At 42.8% G+C, this 26,493-nt stretch overlaps 2 protein-coding genes across 5 annotated transcripts; one reads left to right on the top strand and one right to left on the bottom strand.

Moving 5' to 3' along the window:
• Positions 1-48: 48 nt before the first annotated feature.
• dcun1d2b (DCN1, defective in cullin neddylation 1, domain containing 2b) lies at positions 49-8,133 on the bottom strand (the record flags this gene model as incomplete). The annotated part of the gene is given in 9 exon segments (XM_083790209.1): positions 49-1,412; positions 2,108-2,608; positions 2,964-3,060; positions 3,178-3,260; positions 5,153-5,283; positions 5,695-5,863; positions 6,748-6,964; positions 8,073-8,087; positions 8,089-8,133. Coding segments are annotated over 8 exon segments (837 nt in total). The 3' UTR covers positions 49-1,412; positions 2,108-2,528.
• A 1,032-nt stretch (positions 8,134-9,165) lies between these two features.
• tmco3 (transmembrane and coiled-coil domains 3) lies at positions 9,166-24,182 on the top strand. 4 transcript variants are annotated; one of them, XR_014570829.1, is made up of 16 exons: positions 9,166-9,249; positions 10,633-10,745; positions 11,620-11,908; positions 12,813-12,980; positions 14,797-14,976; positions 15,855-16,055; positions 17,668-17,796; positions 18,368-18,460; positions 18,792-18,978; positions 19,714-19,831; positions 20,438-20,633; positions 21,123-21,273; positions 21,603-21,682; positions 22,294-22,443; positions 23,176-23,817; positions 23,872-24,182. XR_014570829.1 is itself a non-coding variant. In XM_083791595.1 (15 exons), exons 3-15 carry the CDS (start codon positions 11,636-11,638, stop codon positions 23,287-23,289), a joined length of 2,040 nt encoding a protein of 679 aa, XP_083647721.1. In that variant the 5' UTR covers positions 9,166-9,249; positions 10,633-10,745; positions 11,623-11,635; the 3' UTR covers positions 23,290-24,182. The 4 variants fall into 4 exon arrangements, 3 of the variants coding, with proteins under 3 accessions (XP_083647721.1, XP_083647722.1, XP_083647720.1); XM_083791595.1 differs by having other exon boundaries at positions 11,623-11,908; positions 23,176-24,182; XM_083791596.1 differs by having other exon boundaries at positions 20,450-20,633; positions 23,176-24,182.
• The last annotated feature ends 2,311 nt before the right edge of the window (positions 24,183-26,493 follow it).

Genomic DNA, 26,493 nt, shown 5'->3' with positions numbered 1-26,493 from the left:
ACAACCTTCTTCCCCCACATTAATGTGTATGTATGACAAAAGACAATATGCTGTCAATATATATTTTTTTTATTACCAGCATAAATAATACTGTTTTGAGAAAAATGAGCTGATCATGACTACAAACACAGTTGACAACACAATTGACAACTAAAAGAAAACGTACCACATGTACCATTTTAGGACAATGAAGGTGTCTCTTTTGCATTGTTCAAAGCCACAATGATCTCCAGTCATTAGCCAAATACATGTGAATAGGCCGGGAAAAGGTTTTATATTGCCATCTAGACTGATCCAATTGTACCCAATATCTGAGTGTAAAGGGAACCAAGATTTGAAAGAGGATTAACAAGCAAATCTTTGACAGTTATGTTGCAACATATCCAAAACATCTAAGTGGAATCAAAGCTCATTTTGTTGCCTATTGTATTAGTAGAATCAAAAATATTTATTTTGAAACTTTTAGCCTGGTTGAATGTGGTTAAAAGCCATGACAGAACTGGTCTAAAATAAATACACCATATCTGGTGTAAGCAGGCATAATTATTTTAATTACCATCCCACCTCCCTTTTACCAAACCTTTAGTATCTATGGCACTACTTTGATTAAGATTTAGGCAGGATCAAATTTGAGGCTAATGCTAATGCTCTCTGTCTAACCCCATCTGCTGCCTTATTGAAAGGCATGTACTGTATACAGTACCTTCAATGCCCCTGCCCTAAAACCACAACACTGAGGTAGCAGGCAAACCTCAGTGTGGCTGGGTGGTGTTCAGCACAGAGAACACCTCAGTGTGGCTGGGTGGTGTTCGGCACAGAGAACACCTCAGTGTGGCTGGGTGGTGTTCAGCACAGAGAACGTAGCAAACACTGACAAAGTAAACAAGCTAGGCTTCTGGCTCCCACTGATGCTGAGGAAGAGAGAACTACTGGTACCTGAGTTCTATTTTTATGTAACACGCGTTTAGCCAAGAGTGAATGTATTTAGCATACGGAGGTGTCCCAAGTGTTTAAATTGAAGTTTTCAATGTTTGGAGTAGTGAAATGGTCAAATCACATGATACCACTGTCACCTGACTATCTAAAACACTATGTGGATTTTAGTTGCTAATAGGTTAATAGCAACAGTTATCGAACAGTGTAAAAACAAGTTAAAATTCCTACAACAGCAAACTGGGATGTAGGCGTTCGTTTTACAAAAGTGTACAATGTAAGTGATACTACTACTGTAAACTGAAGGGCTATGTAGAGATATGTGCAGTGCTACCTGGTAAAAGATACAACGTAAAAAGTGTCAATCAGTGCAGTTGGTAGAGTTGGCAAGTACAAGACAAGTCATCACCTGGATATGAGTAGAAAAACAGTCAATGTGCCGGTCAGTTTCTCCTTGTGTGTGTACAACAGTTTACACACTGCAACAACAAAAAAATGGGGGAAAAAATGGACAAACGCAGAGATTTTATAAATGCTTCTCAAATACTTCTCATCGTGGATATAAATGTTTTCTTAATTTTTCATATATTCATTCTTCTAAAGCTCTATTTCTATAATCCTATGGGTACAGTATCGTACAACTGTAACAATAGTGTATCTGCTGGTGTTGAGCTCAAAAAGCATGCTGCTCTTTCCAATTCTCAATCTGATATGAAAAGTGGATCTGAACTTTTACACCATTAATCAGTGTGGATTATTCAATTCTGACCTTTTTCACTTTACAATAAAACCAAATGAGATTATTTTCCTTTTCTTAAATGTTAGATTATAGAGGCAGAAGTTTTCGCACAAACACACGGCCACACACCTGCGCGCGCGCACACACACACACACACACACACACACACACACACACACACACACACACACACACACGCACACACACGCACAGCAAACAAGCATTCTTTTCTGCTCTGAAATGTGATTGTGTTTAGCTGTTACACCCCCCCCCCCCCCTTAATCTCAGTGAAAATAATGTATTTTTTTCCCCCCCTGTCCTAATCTTCAATGGCACTGCTTAATGCAGGTGGAAACAAAAAGAAACATGCAGAATTTAACACCTTATTCAATTCATAATTGTCAAAATAGGAGGCCACATCCTACTGTCACACACCTCATGATCTGCATCTGCAGAAAACCCTTTCTGCTGTGGTCCCTTTCCACCAGACCAGGGTGTGGCCCTGGTTGAAGAGGGGACACTTAAGTGAGCCAAGTCCAGAGAAGCGCTTCTCATCGGCGAGGAATCCTGCAGACGCCCTAGCAGTCAAATTGTAGCAAACAAAAAACCCAAAGCAAACACTTGCTGTCGTTTCCCCCTCTCTCATTTGTCTTTCTGAGCGGGCCGTCCCAGGGCAGGTCACGTACTCCCCAACCATGGGCTCTCATTCAGCTGGCAGAACAGTCTCACAGACAGCCTGCAGAAAGGCTTATTTGACGAGTAGTCTCTTTTTGGCTCATGTGTATAAAAAATCCTCAGTCAAAAAAATGGGATAAACACAAAAACTTGCACCCCTTGCGTTGGAGCCAGGGCAGCACTATATGGTTTTGCGCTTCGCCCCCGTCACGATTGGCCGAGCAAACTCTACAAAGTCGTCTATGAGGACAGGCCACGCCCCTATGGAGAGACAAAATAAGGTCAGTTCTCAGTTACAAGTGATTTTAATGCAACTTCCCTGTGATCTAGTAATTAAGAATGAAGCAGATGCCCTCTGCTGGCACGGTAGCAGAACACATTAGAATATGTTCTCCTTATATTCAATATCTTTGACATGGCAATAATACAATACTATATGGCTAAAGTGCAGTAAATGCAGCAGAGAAACAAAACAGCTAAATAGAAAACAGCACAACCACTGCAGAAGTACCAGTATATATGTGAGATATCTGGACCTGCGATCATGATAAGGATTCATCATGGAATTAATACATTATACACTCAAACCGTTTCCACGGAAGCTGAATGAGCTCACCTTCCTCGTCGTAGTTTGACATGTCATCGGCTATCATATTGCCGAAGTCCAGAAGCAGGTTCCAGGTGTCCTTAGGAATTGATCGCTTGTGATGTTCCTAATATACAGTAACAGAGTTAACCTGAAGAATTCATATCCAGATACAACAACATACAATAACATTTGTTTTCAATCTCTGTGCACAATTAAACACTGTTCTGGGACCCACACTTACCAGTAGAAAGCGATTCCAGAGGTCTAAGAACTTGAAGCGACCAGTAAGAACCAGATTCCAGTAAGCAACCGCCATCTCCAGGTCTATACAGCAAACCACAACGAGGTATCAGTAATGTACATTTAAGACTTTTTAAAACGTTCTTAATTACCACCGAGTGGAAAGTTATGACACATTTTGATCTGTAGATATTGAATCAGCTTTGCAATGTTTCCTTCGTCCGTTTATCCCAAGTCTCCTTCCTTCCTTCGCTCTCATTTCTTCCTGTTACAATCTGTCAAACTACAGTATTTCTATTCATACTGATTAATAATTATACAAAAGAGCATTTGTGAGTAAGTAATTTAATTTAATTTATCTGTCAAGAGTTCCCAAAAAGATCCCAAAAGATGCTGTGATAGAGGAAATGTGGCAAACATTTATTGTACTCCATGTGTAAATGCCCCGGCAGGGGTGCATGTTATTTATGAAGCAACGAGGTAGGTGAACGGTAACAGGTACGCTCGCCCCTTTTCCATCTCGCCCCACTACTCTACCTAGCTGTAAATAACAGGTACGGTCGCCCCTTTTCCACCTCGCCCCACTACTCTACCTAGCTGTAAATAACAGGTACAGTCGCCCCTTTTCCATCTCGCCCCACTACTCTACCTAGCTGTAAATAACAAACATAATTCATGTTGGTGATTAAGGTATTATCATATTAATTTATCAGTGTTAAGTTCACTCTGTATATCCACGGGTATAATAGCATGATGATGCCATTACAAAACCTGGGCTACATGGAAGAAATGTGATTAATAAAACGAAATTAACTGCTAGAAGGTCCTAAATGAACTTAATTAAGCAGTCACCATCTCTGTGACATGTTGTTCTTTCTTAGTTTTACAGTGTAAAGAGATCGACTACGATACAATCAAATACATCTGTATACAACATAATTTCAGAGAGGGAGGGAAATACTAAATTAACTGTCAACTACATTAAAATAAATTGCGGGGACGAGTTGGTAAAGGGGCGAGTCGTTTGGTATTCAGGTGAGTCAGGGTCAATGTGTCAATGTGGGTTGACCCCTAGTGACCCCTCTAGTACGATATATTCACAATTAGTCACATTCATTTGCTTGTGGAAAGATGAATGAGCTAAATCTCACGTAAAATATATTTTCTATTTAAAGTAAACAGTCTTAACTTATATTTTCCATTTAAAGTAAACGTCGTACCTTGTTTTTTTAAGGCAAAACATTTATGAGCACTGATTTATTTTATTTTCCCAATACTGTTTACGGCCTTAATGGTGGCAAAATATATATTAATACTTTTTAAGATGTTTTAATAACTGGTGAACACACCCTGTTACGTATACTGTATATTTGTGAAAATGGATACTATGGGCACGCCAGTAAAACTAGTAACCAATCCATGTACTCACAAAATAATTAAGTAAATTAAGTAAAGTTTAATCACATCAACCCTGGCATCCCTATTTTGGGCAAATTGGATAAGTGCAAATGGGACAAATTGTTAATTTGGCTTTTTTTTTGCTATTTGTCGTATGACATACTGTGGTTAAGAAAACAACAAGGTGAAATGTGTTACCATATCAAAGTTCTCCCTAGCAGCACAAAATCAACATCGATATAGTTTGCACTCTATAGAGCACAAGTCTGACGTCAATATCGGTAGAGGGAGCAAATCCACGGATTCATGTACTTTATATTTGCATTGTAATCCCCATAGGGGGATTTTAGATCGCCTCATATAATAACTGTGTTTGAAAAATAAACTAATCAGCCCATGTTATTCTCCATAGAGAAATTACTTCCGTGAACCAGGGGAATCGAGGGGACGAGCGAGTGACGTCAGGACTTCGGCACTCTATTGTGATGGGAAAGAAGACCACTTTGTTTTTGCAGCAACCACCAGCATTGTTTCTCATCTTTCTTTTCTTTCTCATTAAATACAGTGGCATTTCTTACCTAGGCCCTTCTGGCCTGGATTCTTAGCAAAATTGAAGGTGAATTGATAGAAGTCCTTAAACTTCCCTGTGTCTTTCAGTTCTTGCTCTAGTCTGGGGAGGATTGCCTTCAGTTTCTCTGGACTGTCACAGCTGGAGAACAGACAGACAACATCACCAAAGCGTGGAACACAAAATCAAACTTACAAAAATTCCAATGCTGCATTGTATTTGCAATGGACTATGGTGCTGAATATATACAACTATTGATGTTAAAACAACAACTTGTGGATCCTTCACGGCTTTATCTTTCTGATACAAACCACTTTAAATTACTGATTAAAAATGTTCATTGAACTGGTCAATTTAAGGATACAATATAAGCCGTCATTCTATGCTTTAGTTATCACTAGCCTTTTGTTTACATCTGAAAAATGAACAGCATTAACCACTTTCAAATTGCCATTTTTTCACTATTCGTCATAAAATAAAGTATTTTAGGGCTTGAGTGGTTAAATGCAACACTGAGTTTGTTGCAAGGCTGCCACATCCCTTGCTGCTCACCCTAGCTCAGCCATGCCATCCAGGAACTCTTTCCTGCTGAACTCGCATTGCGTGGCAGCTCGAAACTTCCATGCCACCACCAGAACGCTCATGCTGGCTGGATCCAAGATGAGGTCATCGCAGAACTGCTGGATCCCATCAATGCCTATCTTGCCCTCATCCTGGGGGTCTGTAAAGACAACAGAGGTGAGTTAGTTAATCAGATTAACCATAGAGTCCCTATTCTGGGGCCAACATTCTGCGGAAAATAGCAGATGTACAAGTTGACAACGCGTCACACCGCAATGCATTGGGACCTCGCATTGCAACTTGCTGTTAGCTTGTTTATCTGCTATTTATGGCAAAAAGGTTTGGTGACAAAAGAAAAAAAAGGAGCAGACCAGCAGAAGTATAGAGCCCTGGGGCACCCTGTTGTTGTATTGCATTGGTGTCGCTTGCCAACAAGAACAGATCTACTATACAAGACAAAACAGACTGTAGATGTTTTTCTTTTTGGCGAGTATAAATACCAAATTTATACTACTTTAGCAGACCGTGCAAGAAATGTACACGCAAAAAAAGTTGCATGATCTCTACATTTGTCTTTCAGAGTTGGTGTCGAGCTCTAGCGATTCAGGGGCTGGAGCCTCAGCTTTGAGGAGCTTCTGTTTGCCCCTAGAGCTTCTGTTTGCCACCAGAGCTTCTGTTTGCCCCTAGAGCTTCTGTTTGCCACCAGAGCTTCTGTTTGCCACCAGAGCTTCTGTTTGCCACCAGAGCTTCTGTTTGCCACCAGAGCTTCTGTTTGCCACCAGAGCTTCTGTTTGCCACCAGAGCTTCTGTTTGCCACCAGAGCTTCTGTTTGCCCCTAGAGCTTCTGTTTGCCACCAGAGCTTCTGTTTGCCACCAGAGCTTCTGTTTGCCACCAGAGCTGTTTGCCACCAGAGATTCTGTTTGCCCCTAGAGCTTCTGTTTGCCACCAGAGCTTCTGTTTCTAGAGCTTCTGTTTGCCACCAGAGCTTCTGTTTGCCACCAAAGCTTCTGTTTCTAGAGCTTCTGTTTGCCCCTAGAGCTTGCCTTTGTATCGGTTGTAGAGCTGCTCCAGCTTCTTGCGATCCACAGAGGTTTTCATGGATTCTTTATAATAGAGGTCTGGGTTTTGGAAGTAGTTGTCTGTGGCAACTTCTAGTTTCCAGTCATTCTGTGTCAGGCAGTACACGGCTGTCCTCTCCCCTGCCTGCGTGAAGGACATGAACTGGCGAACCTTGTCCTTCTGCGATGACTTCAGCTTATGCTGCAAGTGACAAACCAATGGGTGCACACATTAATTAATTGCAAAGCGTGCCAATACAAATACATGCCTTTAAACTTTCAGATGGTTTGATCAAAATATTTTGATATATTTATTTTATATTTTCAAGCATCTTTACAGCAAACTTGTTGCTATGATCAACCTCAGGACAGCTGAAACTGTATGGTATAGCCTACTACTATGTAATTGAAAGCTAGCTAGATTTGAATAAAATGTGCTCAATTCAACTGTATGACAAACAGCAGAAACACATCAACAAGACAACATGTCACATATTACAAGTATACACAATAGAGAAATATATAGCACAGTGGTTAAAATAATAATATACATTATGTGTATTAAATGTCTGTCTACAACACGTAATCCAATGTTTCCAAAGACACAATTGGTGTAATAAATGTGTCACTCTGTGTAGTAAGATCAGTCAAAGCCATTATTGTTTACATTCCTTCAATCAACAAAACGTGTAATCTGCACTACTATTAAAACTTCTGCACTCAAGCGCCACAAGCTATAATCGTAAAAAGCTCGCTATGTCAAAGAACAATTCCATGACAGCATTTGCCACCCGCGCATACATACGTTTACCAGCAGAAATACACGGATCTATAGGTGCTATGAATTCAAAGCTGTATAATAATGTCTATGTGGAGGATTGCAGTCCAGATCCTGACCCACCCGCGGTACGTGGTGGTGGATGTGGATCAAGCAATTCACAGAGACAAGCTAGTCTGTCGCGACCCAGTTTTACCAGAGCATGGGGTGTGTGAGCGAGGCGCAGCTGGCAGGTTATGCAGTCTTAAACCCGGCACGGCACAGCACAGACAGTCCAGGGGCAGGGCAGGCAGACACCAAAAAGGGAAAGGTACGTGCCCCACGGGCTCAAAATACCAACAACTGACCTTCCATTTCCCTCATATATTCGACACAGTGGACCAGACATCATTTTGACAGAGGACACACCACCGCTCTCCTTCATATTTGGTGTCCCCCGTCACGCACACATATTCATGTGGCTAATTTTGCACTGGTTTAACACTGGGTTCTTAAATTTGGTCTGGGATTTGTCATCTTTATCTTTACCTACCATTTTATCACCCGCTGCTCTGTTTTGGCCAAGTTGATATCCAATTACTGTTGGTGCGCATGCGCGAGACACACTGCGCTACTAGAAGACACTTTGCATCGCGGGAATTGTAGTCCCGTTGAATCTGCGATGCCACAATGAGGCCAAAGTTGTTTTGGTTGTACTTTGGGTACAGGTACAGTACAGTGTGTGTTGTTGAGACAACAGATCACATTGGTTTAATTGGTTATCAAAGTGCTACTGAGTGACACTTATACTTAATTCATATTAATTAATGCAGAGTTTTCATTGTGGCAGCTGTAGTAGCACAGCATATCAATATGTCATGAAGGCTTGACCTGTTAATAATCGGAGGTGAACTGCTGTTGGTCGAAGCATGCATGAAGTTTTTTTGCAATGGACACTGAAGAGTAGATAGACACCATAGACTCACAGACATTCATCTCGCGATAATGCTTACAGCATTAATATGTTTTCAGCACTTAAAATAGAGCTGCGGGGAATCCACAAAAAAAAACTACAACTCCCATATCAAAACAGCTATCTATGGTTGTCTATGTTTCGGAAGTGGATAGTTTAAGCTGATCATAGTTTACGATTGTTTTGTGATAACTCCGAATAAAATGTATCGTTTGTATAAACGCCATTCGAGTCCGACCCGTCCAGAGTCTCCCGCCGAGGCGTACACATAAGACCACAGTAAAGACAGAATGGCTGTCATTAAAGTCTGTGTAAACTCAGCTGTCTGACAGCTCTCTGGTGACGCGAGCTTTTCTTTTTTTTCTCTTTCGTACTAGCAAAGACAGACACAGCTAAAGATCAACAAAAAGTTGAAATTTAAAATGCGCCTGATTTAGCGTATTCGTGAGAACATGATATTACTGTCAATCATTGGTCAGTATAGTACATTGTTTTTACTTACTTGATAAGTTGATATATATATATACCCCAGTTACCCGAACAGTACAACACAGACCTGGAGCTAGCGAAACATTGGCCGTCGAACTAAAGCATGAAGTTGGTTTGCATGAAGTTGTGATCGCCTGGCTTCAACTATGTGGCAGGGGGAGGGGGAGGGGGAGGGAGGGGGTGCTGCTGCTGGTGTGGCACAAGAGCATGATTGTTTTGCTTCCTCATTCGCACTGACTGGAGCCTCAGAGCCAAGCAGACATAACAGGTAGGTCTAGCTACTAGCTATAGCTATATAGTCTTATATTAACACTAGTTTAGTTTACATTATGTATCTGCAATGCATGTATAATACGTGGTTCGTTTCTGGGATAGACAGTTTTTTTTTTACTACTATGTTATTACATTCTGTCTGTGTTTACACACACAACTGCTCATTGTGATGTTGTTGCCTGCATGTTTGTGTGTGGAATCTACTGTGTCGGCAAGATATGCTGAATAAATGCATTCTAAACATATGGGACTTATATTATTCAGTTAAGAACCTAACTTTAATTCAACTTTAATTCATGTGATAATGTTTATTTATTCTCTTCAAGTATAGGATAGGGCCATGTTCGTGTTGCCCATGTTGGCCTAGACATGTACAAAGAAGTGCTTGTGTGATTGATTGATTGAAAATAACAGTTTGTAGAATGAACAGTTCAACGAAAGTACAGGTCAATACAAAATCTTCTAAGATAAAAACAGAAAATGTACAGGGGCCCGTTTCAAATTGCAGAGCACTCAAAGAGTGCCCTATAGCTGTTACTAGCCTAGGGCGTAGTAGGGCGTTCCACATTTTAGTGGCATGGGAGCTAAATGAGTTTAACCCCTTGTTTGAGCCGAATCTGGGTTGAAACTGCCTCTGTTGTTGTGATCATGGACTACGTTGACAGGTATCCTACATGGGTATCTTAGTAGTGTAGCGAATCATGAAGACCAGGCCCATTGCAAGTTGCTGTACTCTGTCATCAGCAAAGCAACGGTACTATGTTTACCCAGGGTAACTGGACTAAGCTCAATAACTTGTTTACAGCCAGGCCCTGCTCATAGAACATTTCATGGTAGGGGTTCAATGCCTTGCTCAAGGGCACTTCAGCGGTGGTAATTTTAACGTTCCGGTCCGGGGATACGAACTAGCGACCTTCCGATATCAAGACCGCTCCGCAAACCGTTCGGCCACCGCTGCCCCTAACCTTAAGCCATTCCAACCTATCAAAATGAGCAGGGGTGAGGTGGGTTCTGGGAGTTAGGCCAAGTAGTAGCCTGACCAGTTTGTTTTGGGATGTCTGGAGCCTTGTTTTAAGTTGCTTTGGTACCATGAGGTGCATGCATAGTCGCAGAAACCTTGTATGAGGGCTCCTGTTAGCCTCTTCAAAGTTTACATTTTTGCTGACCAGTGTGAACTGTGAAGTAGTATTACTGAAGTACTAATTAGGCTATAATGCTTTGCCTAGGTCGTCCTAGACATGTACAAACAAGTTGAAATGAGAATGTGAGGTACTTAAACAACTTATTTAGGACTAAATGACATGTTGCGCTCTCTCTCTTTCTCTCTCTCTCTCTCTCTCTCTCTCTGTGTGTCTGTCTCTCTCTGTGTGTGTTTCAGAACAGTGAGTTCATTGATTTTGGTGCCAGTGAGTGGCTGCTGAGTAGCTGCAGTCCAGTCATTCGAAAAGGGACAGTGGAGTGTTTCGGAAAATAAGATCCATGCTCACAGAGGTACAGGTTTAACTTGTTTAAATTCCAAATGGAATTAAATCATTAGTCAACTGTAGTTAATGCGTAATGTAGAATACAATGCATTGCATGACATGACATTCATGGTGGAGAAAGATACGCCCTTTAAAAGTGGATTGGACTATACAGGAGGCATTGAGATAAACAGACTCAAACCAGTTAGTTCGGTGTTATTAAGTTGTTGATAGTTGTGTTTGAGGTGCTCATTAGATCCCAGAATACATCTTTGTTTCAGCTTGTACTGGTATTTATACAGTGATTGTATTGGAGGCTGAAAGGAAGGCCCAGGCCGTAGCGTAACGGTCTGGGCACCGGACTGGTAATCCAGTCGCAGTGTGCCGCGGGTTCGACTCCCGGACCCGACACGGCCTTTACTGCATGTCATCCCCCCATCTCTCTCCCGTTTCCTGTCAGCCTACTGTCTGTCCCTTCAAAAATCAATAAAAGGCGTAAGCCGCAAAAAAATATCTTAAAAAAAAAAAAAAAAGGAAAGGAAAGGTACTATGTTTACCCAGGGTAACTGGACTAAGCTCAAGAACTCGTTTACAGCCAGGCCCTGCTCATAGAACATTTCATGGTAGAGGTTCAATGCCTTGTCCTAAGGGCACTTCAGCGGTGGTAATTTTAACGTGCCGGTCCGGGGATACGAACTAGCGACCTTCCGATATCAAGACCTGTATTGCCTGTATTGTAAGCTGTATAATGGACCACACCCCAAAGAAGAATCTGTCTCCTCAGATTGCGAGCTAACACGTCACATGAGCTGTGTAGGATCTCTGGTCAGCTCTCTAACTTTCTCTCCACATCCTCTCTCTTCTTCTTCTGTATTGATCTATTGACTCTCTTAATGCGCCAGAAGTATTAAGGATTGGATGCAGGTTGTTGTGCGTGCACTGCTGTGCCTCGGCCTGGCGGGGGCGCTGGTGGGATCTCTCGCCACGCTGCAGAGGGAGCAGGTAGCCCAGCATGTCATTAAGCTTCACCGGGGTCGAGGGGCCACTCAGGGCCGCAGCTGGCTGGCCAACAACTGCAAGCGGCTGGTGGGCCTCCTGCGGCAGAAGAACGTGGTGGTCCGGAAGCTAGCTGTAGCAGCAGACGCTGTGGGAGGAGATCGCTCACTTTCAGAACCCGAGAAGCTCTTCCAAGTAAGTTCCTAAGTTAATTAGGAAGGCAAAAAAAATCATTGCAGACAACTCCCATCCTGCACATTACCTCTTCAATCTCCTCCCATCAGGCAGGAGACATAGAAGTATCAAGAGCTCAACATCTCGCTTCAGAGATAGCACTTACCTCGTAGCCATTAGACATCTGAACTTGTAGCAATATGCATATAGCACTTTAAAAAACTGAATGTAATTTCCTATGCTGCTGGTTTTTGTATTGTATTGTCCTTCTTGCTTTTGTATCTATGGTTGTCTGTATATGTTGAGTATGAACAAATTCCTATCAACTTGTTGACATGGCAAATAAATTATTGAATCTTGAATCTTGAATCAAGTAGGAACCAGACTATGAATAACTAAAAAATATGAACAAAGTCTCTCTCCTCATCCTATATGCGGAAATCTGTTTGCCACAACTGCATTTAAAATTTAAATCATATCAGTTCAATGCCTTGAGCCAGTTGAAGAATATTTTGTTTGTTGGAAAAAAAGTTAATATTTTTATTTAAAAAAAAATCCTGATTTTGTAGGCCTCAAGATCAGGTAGATTATAGTTATAGTCACCAATGTACACAGTTTCTGAATGTTTTTTAAATGTACAAATATTTATTTCCCCCCAAAAATTAAAAAATAAACAACTAGTCGAATAGTAAACTAGGCAACTAGTCAACTAGTAAAAATGACTAGAAGTGAATGCCCTAGATGTCACCCATGTTTGCGAGGAAGTGGGAGGAGGTAACGGATGCTTCTCTACTCTTTCACACTAATGCTTCTCACTGCCTATGTCCTATGCCTTATGCCCTATGTCCTATGCCCTATGCCCTATGTCCTATGCCCTAACCCCTAATCCTATGTCCTATGCCCTAACCCCTAATCCTATGTCCAGGTGCACACTCTGGAGGTGTTCCAAAAAGAGTTGAACGAGAGCGAGCGCTCAGTCTTCCAAGCGGTCCACGGCCTGCAGAGGGCGCTGCAGGGCGACTACAGAGACGTGGTCAACGTTAAGGAGAGCAGCCGACAGAGACTGGAGGCCCTCAGGGAGGCAGCCATCAAAGTGAGCTCAGGGCCAGGTTGGGTGATAATACGTCGTTGTATATGTGTGGAGATTTGTTCAGTTTAACCCATTTAGGCCTGACGTCGAAATTTAAAAAAATGTCTTCTAAATCCTCCAGTTTTTTGAAATACCTCATGTTTCTATATCAGTGGTGCTCAATATTTCATGTCAAGAACCCCCAAAAATTATATGTATTTGGCCGCCGACCCCCATCTGAAAATATGTTGTTCCAGGGACTCAAAGATTTGAGTTAAAAACGTTCTGAAAAAATATATATTCCAAATTTGCGCCACATTTTCACGATTTTTCAAAAACACTTGTGAAACAGTGTAACACTGCCACAACAGTGCCACAGCAGATTGTCACAGAACAACCCAACCAAGGCCAAGGAAGTATAGACGTTTTGTTTGTAAATACATCAAAGATGCGAATATAATCCATTTCTAATGGATGCCTTGGCCTGGAGGAGAGGTCATCAGGTGGTCTCCAACCTTCTTAGAATGTTTCAACCCTCAACCACTACACTCTCCAGTTGGCGGGTCAGCAGTGATTGGCCAAGTCACTGCTCCTCTCCTCCAGGCTTCCAGCTCCACGGAGGGGAACCCCTCACGCAGCCATCACAGAGGCGCAACCAGCACGGGTTGAGAAGGCCACACCCGGCCAACAGGCTGTGGTTCGAAACCTGCCGGTCAGGTGCAGCAAACCAGTGCTGACCACACCTCAGCGACAGCCGCGCCCAGGGCACGCCCCCGCGGACCCGCCCACTGTCATTTCTCCCCTGCCAGAACTAGTAGGAAGCTCTCTCTGCCTTGTGTGTTCTTGGGGGACATCAGGCACTGGGAGGACTATGGTTTGCCTCCTGCCTAGTGTCCTCCTACGTCTAACCCAGGGGAGCAGTCAGACAGATATTTCGTGAAGCCACTAAGGAAATCGGGACTTCCTGAAAGTTCATATAATGGCCTGTTGTGGCGCTGTCATTGGGCCCAAAAAAACCCATAGAGCTCCATAGAGGCCCATGTATTTGGGCCCAACTTCACCTAGACTGTATTACCTTAATAAACATGGTCATGAATACTTTCTGCTTCCAGTCACTAGTTTAAAGTCTAATTTCTCATGTCATAATATTCTTTTGGAAAATTATGGTCCCATTTATTAATTTATTTTCCATAAAGTCGCGTATGTTCTGAGGGGCGTGGCTACCGTTACAGTCTATGAATTAACGGGAGCCACCCCCCGTTCAGTCAAAATAAAAACCAACGAAGAGTAAGGGGGGAAGTCCCGCCTCCCGTAATTACACTGTTGAGTAAGGAAGAAATCATGCTTGCTGTATTATTGTTGCTTTATTTATGCAGTAAGAGCTGCAAATAATATTTGTCCAGACTGAAATGCCTGGATGATAATCTACATTCATTGCCTCAACTGACTGGATGAGCAGCCTGAACAATGAGACATACTTCATCTTACGATGGTGTTGCTCCCCAAAAATAGAGCATAATACTACACAGCTCAATTACCATCACTTCCTTCGTTGTATGTCTCATACAGCGACAAATAAAGATCTTATCTTATCTTCGTTGTATGTCTCATACAGCGACAAATAAAGATCTTATCTTATCTTATCTTCGTTGTATGTCTCATACGGTGACAAATAAAGATCTTATCTTACTGATGTTCTATCCTTGATAATAAGCTGTTAAAAAGTGACTTGCTATACGTGTCTGAATGTCTGTCAAGAACGTTGTTAACGTTAACGTTGTTTCTCTCAGTATGCCTCAATGGCCTCATCCTGACCCATGTGTTCGTCGGTGTCTTTCAGGAGGAGCAGGAGTATGTGGAACTAGTGGCAGCTGAGAAGCACCAGCAGGAAGCCTTAAAGATGGCTGAAGCTCAGAACAAGACCCTGTCCATGTTGGACGAGATCCTGGAGGACGTCCGCAGGGCGGCAGACCGCCTGGAGGAGGAGATAGAGGAGCACGCCTTTGACTATAACAAACAGGTCAGCAGAGGACAATATGAACTCCATTTGACTATAACAAACAGGTCAGCAGAGGACAATATGAACTCCATTTGACTATAACAAACAGGTCAGCAGAGGACAATATGAACTCCATTTGACTATAACAAACAGGTCAGCAGAGGACAATATGAACTCCATTTGACTATAACAAACAGGTCAGCAGAGGACAATATGAACTCCATTTGACTATAACAAACAGGTCAGCAGAGGACAATATGAACTCCATTTGACTATAACAAACAGGTCAGCAGAGGACAATATGAACTCCATTTGACTATAACAAACAGGTCAGCAGAGGACACTATGAACTCCATTTGACTATAACAAACAGGTCAGCAGAGGACAATATGAACTCCATTTGACTATAACAAACAGGTCAGCAGAGGACAATATGAACTCCATTTGACTACAACAAACAGGTCAGCAGAGGACAATATGAACTCCATTTGACTATAACAAACAAGTCAGCAGAGGACAATATGAACTCCATTTGACTATAACAAACAGGTCAGCAGAGGACAATATGAACTTCATTTGACTATAACAAACAGGTCAGCAGAGGACAATATGAACTATAACAAACAGGTCAGCAGAGGACAATATGAACTCCATTTGACTATAACAAACAGGTCAGCAGAGGACAATATGAACTCCATTTGACTATAACAAACAGGTCAGCAGAGGACAATATGAACTTCATTGAGTGACAATCTGGTTTCTTTGCAAACAGAATAAACAAAACGATGTACCACGATTTTGGAATGACGAAAACAAATAAAACTATGAAAATGTGTACTAGTGTGAGATGCAAATGAGGAAAGAAAGAGCTATAATAATAACGGCAGTGCTGTGATTAGATGAGGGGCGTGAACGTGGAGGCTGTGCTGCGCGTGGAGGATTACGAGGAGGACGGAGGGAAGAGGAAAAACGTCTCCAGAAGGAGAGAAGTGGAAGACGACCTGGGCCTGAGCATGCTCATCGACTCCCAGAACAACCAGTATGTGCTGACCAAACCGCGGGACTCAACCATGCCAAGAGCAGATCACCACTTCATTAAGGTCAGTTTTATCATCTGTGTGTTCCTATACTACTGTACCTTACCTAGATGTCCTCAGATATTAACGTAACCAAATAGCCCTGCGCTGAGGGTCTAAGACTCTCTGTAGCAGCGGTGGGCTACTTTGACGATGGAGAGGGCCACTATATTTCCACATTCACTCCCTAGGGCCATATACTGTCGTGCTGCGACACGTTTTGAGCTTGTAGATCGGCTATTTTTGCTATATTCGAATTGAAATCTTGAATCTTTGCTATTTTTTAAATTGGAATCCTGAAAATTTACATTTTATGTAATTTCAAATGCCTTTAATTATACTTGTGTTGAGCAATGAGCTACTAATTTAGAAAGTAATTAAAGCGGGTCATGTTTGCATGTTGTGGAATTGTAAACAGCTGAAACCAATATTATATCAGTATTCTGACATTACCCTGAGGGCCACATTAAGTGAAGGTGGGGGCCGCATGTGGCCCCCTGGCCGCCAGTTGCCCACCACTGCTCTGTAGTGTGTAGTGTAATGGCAGCTTTTGATGTTATTATAAGTAAGTAAACACATTAAGAAGATGCAGGATTCAACCATCAGGATTCAAACTCCATTCCTTTTATTGTATAATGTCTCCCTCCAGAGCTTCCCTCAGCACCCCCCTCCCCCCCCCACACACACACACACACACACATATTTTATACTTTCAGGAGTGTACAGAGTTTCAGGAGTAACGAGATGTTCATTCCTTAAATGGACTCTATTCTATAGTTAACTCACACAGTTTGAAATAGGTTTACATGAGTCGGCAGTCTCTAATGAGTTTGTCAGTGAGGAACAGGTGGTAATTAGAGTGTTAAGTATCATCTGCTGGTAGGCTTCATTACATTGATCAATACCATAGTGTTTATATGCATTTTCGCCACCACAGTAGTAGGTTTGTCTTACCTCTCTGGATTCAGTAAATAACTCACCGTAGCCATAACTTACTTGGTTTACTAGATACTACACTTTCTATACATCTCTGAAATCCCTGTCTCTGCGTGTGTGTGCGTCCCGTAGTTCATACATTTCGAGAGCCGTTCTGCCATTCGGCCGACTTCAAAGTCGCGCCCGTGTCGGATAGGCAGCGTTGGTGGTGTTTCTAACGTCTATAAAACCACCCACTCTGACACGTGTACAACGGGTGGCATGTGGCACATGCATTTCCCACTTGTGGAAGTAATAATGTAAATTGAGATTGACGTTTTGGCACTTGCTGCTCATCTACGTTGCCCTTGTTCAGTCAGTAAAGTATTTGCTCTGTGTTATTTTTTAGTTTCCCAAGTTTGAGCATCTACTTATGCGTGTGTGTGTGTGTGTGTGTGTGTGTGTAGGTGGCTTAAAAAACCCAAAACAAACATCCTGTCTATAGTGTCAATGTCAATGTGCTATATATATTTTTTTCCCTCTTCTCTTTTCTCTCTGTGTGTTAAGCATGTGCAGCAGTTATATCTGGTTGGACCATATGATGTAACCTAATTCTGATCAGTGTTTGGGTCTATTGTATTACGCCTCTTGTGCAGATCCAAATGTGGTCATCCAATGTGTGTGTGTGTGTGTGTGTGTGTGTGTGTGTGTGTGTGTCTAGGACCTGGTGTCAGTGGTGATGCTGTCCTTGCCCTGTGGCTGGCTCTGTTCTCTGGTGGGTCTCCCGCCCATGTTTGGGTACATCATCTGTGGTGTCCTATTAGGGCCCTCTGGACTCAACAGCATCAAGGTGTGTGTGTGTGTGTGTGTTGGGGGGGGGGGGGGTTGTTTGCATGCACAGGTGCTTGTGTGACTAGATGGGACTGTTTTCAGAAAAACCCATATTTCTATGTCGGTGGTGCTCAACCTTTTTCATGTCAAGACCTCAATGATTATCCGTATTTGGTCGCCGACCCCCATCTGAAAATATGTTGTTTCAGGGACACCCCCAGGAGCAAAGATTTGAGTTAAAAACTAAAAACTATATATAAGCGCTATGAGCTTGTAGATCTGCTATTTGTCAATAGCTAAATTATAACATAATGTTTAAAACACCAAAAAGGGTTCCCGTCCAGAATGGGTTAAATATTCAAGGAGTAACATCTGACATGGACCTACAGTATGTGAGCAGAGGGGGTGAAGTTGAAGTAGTTTCGACTTAAAACATTGAGCACTATGCATTGCAATGCTCCCGTCATTTGGGAGATGCTTTTTTTTCTCCATTCGTTTGCCAACCACAGAAAGCGATAAGAATGATATACTGGAGCTTCTTGTCTATCAAGCAACTATTGTAACACTTAACTTTTCTCTTTGCCTTACAGTCTATGGTTCAGGTGGAGACTCTAGGGGAGTTGGGAGTATTCTTTACCCTCTTCATGGTCGGATTGGAGTTCTCCCCCGAACGCCTGCACAAGGTGAACAAACCTGATGTTATCCTACGTATATTCCCCTGCATTCTTGCTCACCTTGTTTTCTGCTGGAAATGGATGTCTATCTTTCAAAGTTAAAGTCACCTGGACGATACGTTAATTTTTTTTTATGGTATTTGTCACTTTGACCTCTTATGGCACATCAACTCGATTCGACAGACCCTGTCAATATAGCTAGTTGTCATAGCGATGCCCACTAGCAGTGGCCGAGCTGAATTCACTCCTGCCCATCAGTTATATATACTATACATTTCATCACCAGCTCAATACCGCTGGTCCATAATAATAATATCTGTTTCTATGGATATTTCCACAGGTGTGGAAGACATCGGTGCAGGGAACATGTTACCTGAGCCTGCTGATGGTGGGGGCTGGCCTGCTATGGGGACAGGTCCTGCATATTCGGCCCACCCAGACTGTCTTCATCTCCACGTGTCTCTCACTGTCCAGCACTCCGCTGGTGTCACGCTTCTTAGCCGGAGGAGCCAGAGGGGAACGGGAAGGTACCGGAACTTAAGAGCCATTTTGGTTGTTTACTCAGAGTTGAGACGCTTTATGGTTTAAGAGCCATTTTGTTTGTTTACTCAGAGTTGAGACGCTTTATGGTTTAAAGATACAGTCCGGGATTTGTTTTTAGTGAATAATTGTAGCAGTAGTGGCTCAGAGCCTCTGTCTGACCAAAGCCTAATCGTCTCCTCCCCCAGCTAAGGGAGAATTTCCCTTTAGGCTAGTGGAAATGATGTTGGCCCGTGTCAACTCATGTCATGTTTTACCAATCTTCACGGTGCAGGTGATTTCCATACTGTGAGAAATGTCAACCATGGCGTCGAGTAGTACTGTAGTACAACTACTGGTTCATAATGTCAAAGTTATCTGACACAGGATTGGACACCACACTAGATGCACGGCATCTTTATTGTAGTTCGGACATTGTTGCAATTAACTCTCTCCATCAGGAGGGGGAGACAAACGTATGGCTTCAATTTCACAGATCACCTCAGTTAAAGCCATACAAGGAGAGCAAGGCCAAGGCTCTACAGTAATTCAATGATACAATTATATATACTTATTCACCATTAAATTGGTTGAAAATGTGGGTTTATATGCAATTGGTTTGTGGATGTGTAGGCCTCTTTATCCTGCTTACAACTGTGTGTGTGTGTGTGTGTGTGTGTGTGTGTGTGTGTGTGCGTGTGTGCGTGTGTGCGTGTGCGCGTGTGCGTGTGTGTGTGCAACAGGTGAGCTGGATTACAGCAGTGTTCTCCTGGGGATGCTGGTGATGCAGGACGTCCAGCTTGGTCTCTTCATTGCGGTCATGCCCACTCTGACCCAAGCTCAGGGTGGAGACGTAGACAGGTCGGTTGGTACATTATGAACAGGTGCCTTTTTAGCCATTTCTATTTTTGGCATTTCTATTTTTGCCATTGTATAATTATTATAGAGTTCTTATAAAATATAAGAATTCTATAATATCAGATCACACACACACACACACAGCGGAGCAGAGCTGCATTAATAACTTTGGGGCAGGCCCGTCTAGAGTTTAAATGGACAGGTATCAGTCAAAAGGGAGACATCGAAGAGGAATAATGGATGGGGGAGGATCAACATATGGAATGTCAGAACAGGTTCTGACATATATCCATATATGGAGATCTAATGGTTTGAGGTCAGATGTGGAGTTGCTGGCCAATATTGATGACATCAGGGATCTCCATATATGGGCTTAATTGCGACAGCAGGTCGCATTTACTATGACATCAGTGACATAGTGATGTCACGAGACCTGGGCACCATATATGGGGGCTTTCCCATGTATGGGGATTTTGAGTGACAGACACACTGACTGACAGACAAAAATGTATGATTTGATAGTAAATAATACCTGATCATCATGTTTTAGGGTTGAAAAAAATCACGGCATCGTTAATCTAAATCTTGTGCTTCCGTTTTGTGAACCAGTCTTCTGTATAGCGGGTTGCGGGTGCTCTTCCTCCTGGCTCAAGTGCTGGTTTCTCTGGCTGCGGTGCTGCTGTTGTGTGCCTTTCTCAAGTCGGTCCTCATCGGCCCCTACTACAAGAGACTGCATGCCGAGAGCAAGGGCAACAAGGAGATCTTGGTGCTGGGGATGACTGCGTTTGTCTTCTTCATGCTGACGGTATGTATGCAGCATGCTCAGACCTTTGGCCCTCCTTCGCAACTTAAGCTGTCAATTTAAAGCAAGAAACAAGTTTTACAAGATTACAAGTTTAAGTTGACACAAATAATTGTGATTAATGATTTAATTGTGTTTGTGGTGTTGAACATTGGAACAAAGAATAAAAATGTGGCTGGTAATCAAAAGATGCACAGGGCAGATATGACAAATAACTGAAATTTACAAAGAAATGACTGACATTCATCATTTTTATACGTAAAAAAAAATAGATCAACATGGAAATGATTAGGACAAAATAATTGTGATTAGCTCAAATATGAATAAATAATTGTGACAGGCCTAACCTGGCTTTAGACTTTCATAAGCGAGTCTTTTTGCTATTCCCTACACTTTGATTCTATGTTCTGGTCCGTTCCATCTTCCGTCTCTTCTAGGTGACCGACTCTCTGACTCTATGTTCTGGTCCGTTCCGTCTTCCGTCTCTTCTAGGTGACCGACTCTCTGGACATCTCCATGGAGCTGGGCTGCTTCCTGGCCGGAGCGCTGCTCTCCACCCAGGGTCACATGGTCACAGCGGAGGTCCTGGGATGCATCGAACCCATAAGAGATTTCCTGGCCATTATCTTCTTCGCCTCCATCGGTTAGATCTCATCTTAGCATCTTAGCCCATTTTGGGCGGGAACCCCTTTTGGTGTTATCATTACGTTATGCTTTAGCTATTGAAAAATAGCAGATCTACAAGCTCATAGCGCACCACAGAGTGGAGCGCTACGAGCTTGTAGGTCTGCTATTTTTGAAAAATCGAAGAATGACTGACATAGAAACATAGCTTTTTCAGAAAACTGTCATTTTCAAACAGACATTTTTAGAATCTGATCTCAGGTCAGGCATCTCTCCGTTCTCAGTACCTTGTCTCATAGTGAGACCAACGCTAAGATCTGATGTGTGTTCTTCTGTGCAATGCTTCAGGTCTCCATGTGTTCCCTACGTTTGTTCTGTACGAACTCACCATCCTGCTGGTACTGACCTTCACCTTGGTCATCATGAAGGTATGGCAGAGGTCCATGTTCTCTTACACACACACACACACGCACTGCATTTACTCATACCGTACATGCTTGTACATACGCACGCACTGCATTTACTCATACATGCTTGTACTGTACATACAGTTGACATTGTCTACCAGCCACACCATACTGCACTTCACTAACATGTACACAGTACAGTAGTATAGTGTTCCCTCAGATCAGTTTTTCATTATTTTTATCCTGGACTACTGAGCACCTGTAATTGCAATAATCGCACAGTGTGTCCCAAACCATTATTATGGGTTGAACTTGTGACTAAATATCAGGTTTATTTTTAGTGGTGCAACCACTCCAAGGAACAGCAATGTCCGTGTTCACCTATGTGTGTGCCTAATGTATGTGTTGGTTCATGAGCACCAGTATGACTATGACTACCGTACCAGTAGGGGCGCTGTTGTGCCAGAAACAGAGAGAGAGAGATAGTATTAGTGCTGCACTGTTGCCTGCTAATGAGAGAGAGAGAGAGGAGAGGAGGGGAGTTGCACAACTCAGTTCACACGGGTGTGATGTTTTTACCTCTCCTACAACAATCTTCTCTTCTCTTATTGTATCTGATGATCTGCTCCTAGTTCCTCATGGCTGTGCTGGTGCTTTCGGCCATCTTGCCAGCAGGCTCTCGACACATCCGCTGGATCGTGTCAGCCGGCCTGGCTCAGGTCAGCGAGTTCTCCTTTGTCTTGGGCAGCCGCGCCCGACGGACTGGCATCATCTCCAGAGAGGTCAGTATACTGGAGCTGCTACCGTGATGGGTTAATCTGGGACACACTCTTTTACACTGTAAAAATCCTCTGTTAATTTAAAACTGCAATATATAAAGTTTTTTGGCCAATCTGTACGGTAGAATATGTTAACCCATTCTGAACGGGCACCCATTTTGGTGTCAGCATCATGTTATGCTTTAGCTATTTAAAAATATCAGATCTACAAGCTCATATCGCGCCACCGAGTGGCGCGATACGAGCTTGTAGGTCTGCTATTTTTTGAAAAATCAAAGAACAACTGACATTTTTAGAATCTGATATCAGGTCAGAATGGGTTAATGATCTGAGCTGTAAAATGTTGGTGCTTGCACCAGGGAGGGACCTATGTTCAAATCCCCTGGGTAGGACATTATTTTTAAATTGCTTGATTCAATGTTAATAAGCCTAACATAAAAACTAACATAAAATAATGACATTACAACAAGTGTTGAAAGTACGCATGTGTATCGTTTGTGAGCCACACACTATCTGCATGTAGGGCTCGTCATAACTCTGAGCGGTGACAACCTTGTACTCTGCCGTTAAATACTACTGGACACAGCATCCATATCAGACCCTATTTTCCAGCATCTTATCTATCTTCCTCTTTGTGTCTTACTGTCTTCATGTTCTCTCTCTTCATGTTCTCTCTCTCTCTTCTGGTCCTCAGCGTCACCACTCAGCTGTTGTTCTTTATGTTCTCTCTCTCAGGTGTATCTTCTGGTCCTCAGCGTCACCACTCTGAGTCAGCTGTTGGCTCCTGTACTATGGAAAGCTGCCACGCACAAATGGGTTCCCCGAGTCGAACGCAAAATACTTAGCTGACTAGACTGATGTAGAAACAAAGGGTTATTGTTTACTTAATTTGCACTTGAACTTGGTGTGCTGCTGATGTCGGCTCACAAAAAGAATGTAATATGATCTGTTCTGTTATTATGTGTAATTGTTTCACATGAACTAAATGTAAATAGGTACAGTAGTCTCCTTCTTGGTTGGCTGTCCATTAGCGGTCTTAAAATATGCATACTTGCATATTTTATACTTGCTCAAAAACTGTGACGGTAATTTAAAACTTATATGGATGACCGATTACATATATCCATTAGGATTGCATATGTGGAGATATTTAATACTTTATGGATGGAATCCCTTCGTTAAAGGGACACAGTATGGCGGCTCAGCCATTTTCCTGACGCTTATTGCATCCTAGTAGATGCTGCACAGCCGGTGTGTCTAAAAGATTGCAGGTGATGTTGGCATTAGAGCACATCAGTAACTCAATAGCTCTGACATTGTCATTGTCAGAGTGTCAAAATCGTTTGCATCTTTACAGCTTCAGTGTGACGATTGTGTGTTGTTCCTCTCATTCTTCTGATATACTGTACACTGACAAGACTTGTCTCCAAGCCTGAGTTAGAAGCACCTTTCCTGGAACTGTTGGTGTGCATACAGTGGGGACTGCCCATAGATCAGAAGTCCCGTTAGTCCGAACATGCGCTAAGGTTGTCTAACATGCGCTACTGGTTGGCGAACATGCGCTGCTCCCGTGCTTGCGGTTATGTTTAGGTTGGGGTTAGAGATAGGGTTAGTAATTTCGGAACAATGGGAGGTCGGAACCGAGCGACACCACCCATACAGTAACTATCAAAATGATACATAGAGACACTATGGATAGATACCCTTTGTACTCCCAGTGCTAGCAACGTTTGATGCATTTAGCAAAATATGCCTGTATGTTACGCTGACCATAGCAGACCTAATATAATAATAATTATAATTATAATAATTTAACAGCAGCTCAGATTGTGTCACAACGTGAGCTCATATACATCTGCTATTTCTGAGACGTGGTTAAGGCAAAGATAGATGGATTAATTAAAAGCAAAACTAAAACTGACACTTTCTTGTTGACAACCTCCAACCTCAGTGGGGAGGCACACATGATTATTGTTTAATTTCTCATTGTTCATCTGGCTAATATTGTTTTTAATGTCGTCCAGTAGCAGCACCAGCACTTTTACCGTACATTTATTCTGCATTATGTTTTGTACCATCAACATTGACCAATGGATCATTTGCTAAGCTCCGCCCCCCAATAGGAGTCTCCAATACTCCCATTCATTCCATATTTAATTAACGTGAAGTTGCACACATAGACGGTAGTTAACAACAATACATACAAATAATGGGAATACACTATCGTTAAACTGTTGTTGGTGAACCTAGTGATATGTCATGCACATATCCAACTGCATTTTGCAGGCCTTGTTGATTGGATGTGGAAGAGATGTGCGTGCGTGCGTGCGTCTGTGTCGTTTTTTGTCATCTTGACAAATGTGTTTATGAAAACTTCACATTGTTCAGAATCGTAGGGGAGACGGGGGTAATGTGAGACACTTTTTACATTTGCTCCCCTGTAGGCGAGCTAAAATGATATATCAGTCAAATTTACATATTTCCCATTCATTTGGGATGTTTCCTAAAAATGGAAATGATTAGAATGAATCCAAGACAAAGGGCAGTGAACATATGATTGTTTTAAAAAAAGTGGTCAGGTGTCTCACTTTACCCCAGGGCTGGGGTAAAGTGAGACAGACCATCAAAATCAATGGGGTAAAGTGAACCACTTATTCTTTTCACTTTAAAACTACCATAAAAACACTTGTTTTAACAGTTAGAACACTGACAGCTAGCTTGACAACCACACATTCCAAAACTAATGTCAGACTAGTAACAGAATCATGGGAATTGGTCATTAACCACATTTTCTTTCTAAACACTTGAAAGTAAGTCTGAACAGAATCAAAGACAACATTCTGTAATTCAAAATGTTTTAATTAACATTCAAATGATTAGAACACAACACACACGCACACACTTCACATCTCTACAAAAAGCAACACTTGCTAAAAGAGATAAACGTTTCTCTCGGTCGAAGTTTCCCCCCATTTAACCCATTAAGACCGGGAATGTATCTGTGTCACTTTAGCATAGTAGACAGCAATTGGGTTCGGAACACTTGACCCTTAGAGCAGGCTAGTAGGGGCTCAGCACCATCAGAACCAGATAGAACAGCTACAGCTACAACTAGGTCTACTCTACATTCCAGCCAAGGTTACAGTTTGTAAATACATCAATGATGTGATTATAATCCATTTCTAATGGATGAAGCCTTGGCCTGGAAGAGAGGTTATCAGGTGGTCTCCAAACGTCTTACAACTACACTCTCCAGTTGGCGGGTCAGCAGTGATTTGGCCAAGTCACTGCCCCTCTCCTCCAGGCCCCCAGCTATAGACAAATCTGTGGAGGGGCGCCCCGGGCACAGCCATCACCGAGGTGAAACCAGCTATAGCATTGGCCACACCCGGCCAACAGGGAACGCAGTGACCTGCTGGCCAGGTGCAGCAAACCAGTGCTGACCACACCCCAGCGACCAGCTCGCCCAGGGAACCCCCCGAAGATCAGCCCACTGTCCTTTCTGTCATGCCTGAACCAACAGGAGGCTCCCTCGGCCTTGTGTGTTCTTGGGGGACTGCAGGCACTGAGGTCTCTAGGACTATGGTTTGCCTCATGCCTAGGGTTCTCCTACATCTCACCAGACTGTTCGTCTGTGCGGTGTGCATGTGTCCATCCTTGTCCAGTGTCCACACTTAGCCTTACTCTGGTGTATTTGAGTCAAAGAAGCCTTCTCTGAGTCGGTGTCACTTGTTGTTGTCGTTGAATCTGTCCTATCGAGTCTCCCCTCCTCTCGGGAGACTCTGGGGTATTGCTTATTTGTACGTTCTGTAGCTTGCTTGGTGCCCTCTTGCGAGTGCTGCGACAGGGGTTGCTGGCCCCTGTTACCCCGCCAGTCTTTCCGGGAGGTCAGCTGTCTCTCCACTGACCTTCCTCGGTTGCCATCCAGACTTTCCTGGAAGTCACTGGTTTCTAAAGGTGAGGATTTGCTCTCTCTGTGTGGTTCCTCCACGCTGTTTAGGTTGTGGCAGCTTCTTCGCCACATCACATTTCAGAACATGTGCCACATCGTTT

Source organism: Protomyctophum parallelum (genome assembly GCF_964188405.1).
Source record: "Protomyctophum parallelum genome assembly, chromosome: 2".
In the NCBI taxonomy this organism is placed as follows: domain Eukaryota; kingdom Metazoa; phylum Chordata; class Actinopteri; order Myctophiformes; family Myctophidae; genus Protomyctophum; species Protomyctophum parallelum.
Note: the sequence above shows the minus strand (reverse complement) of the source record. Positions and strands in the feature narration are given on the sequence as shown.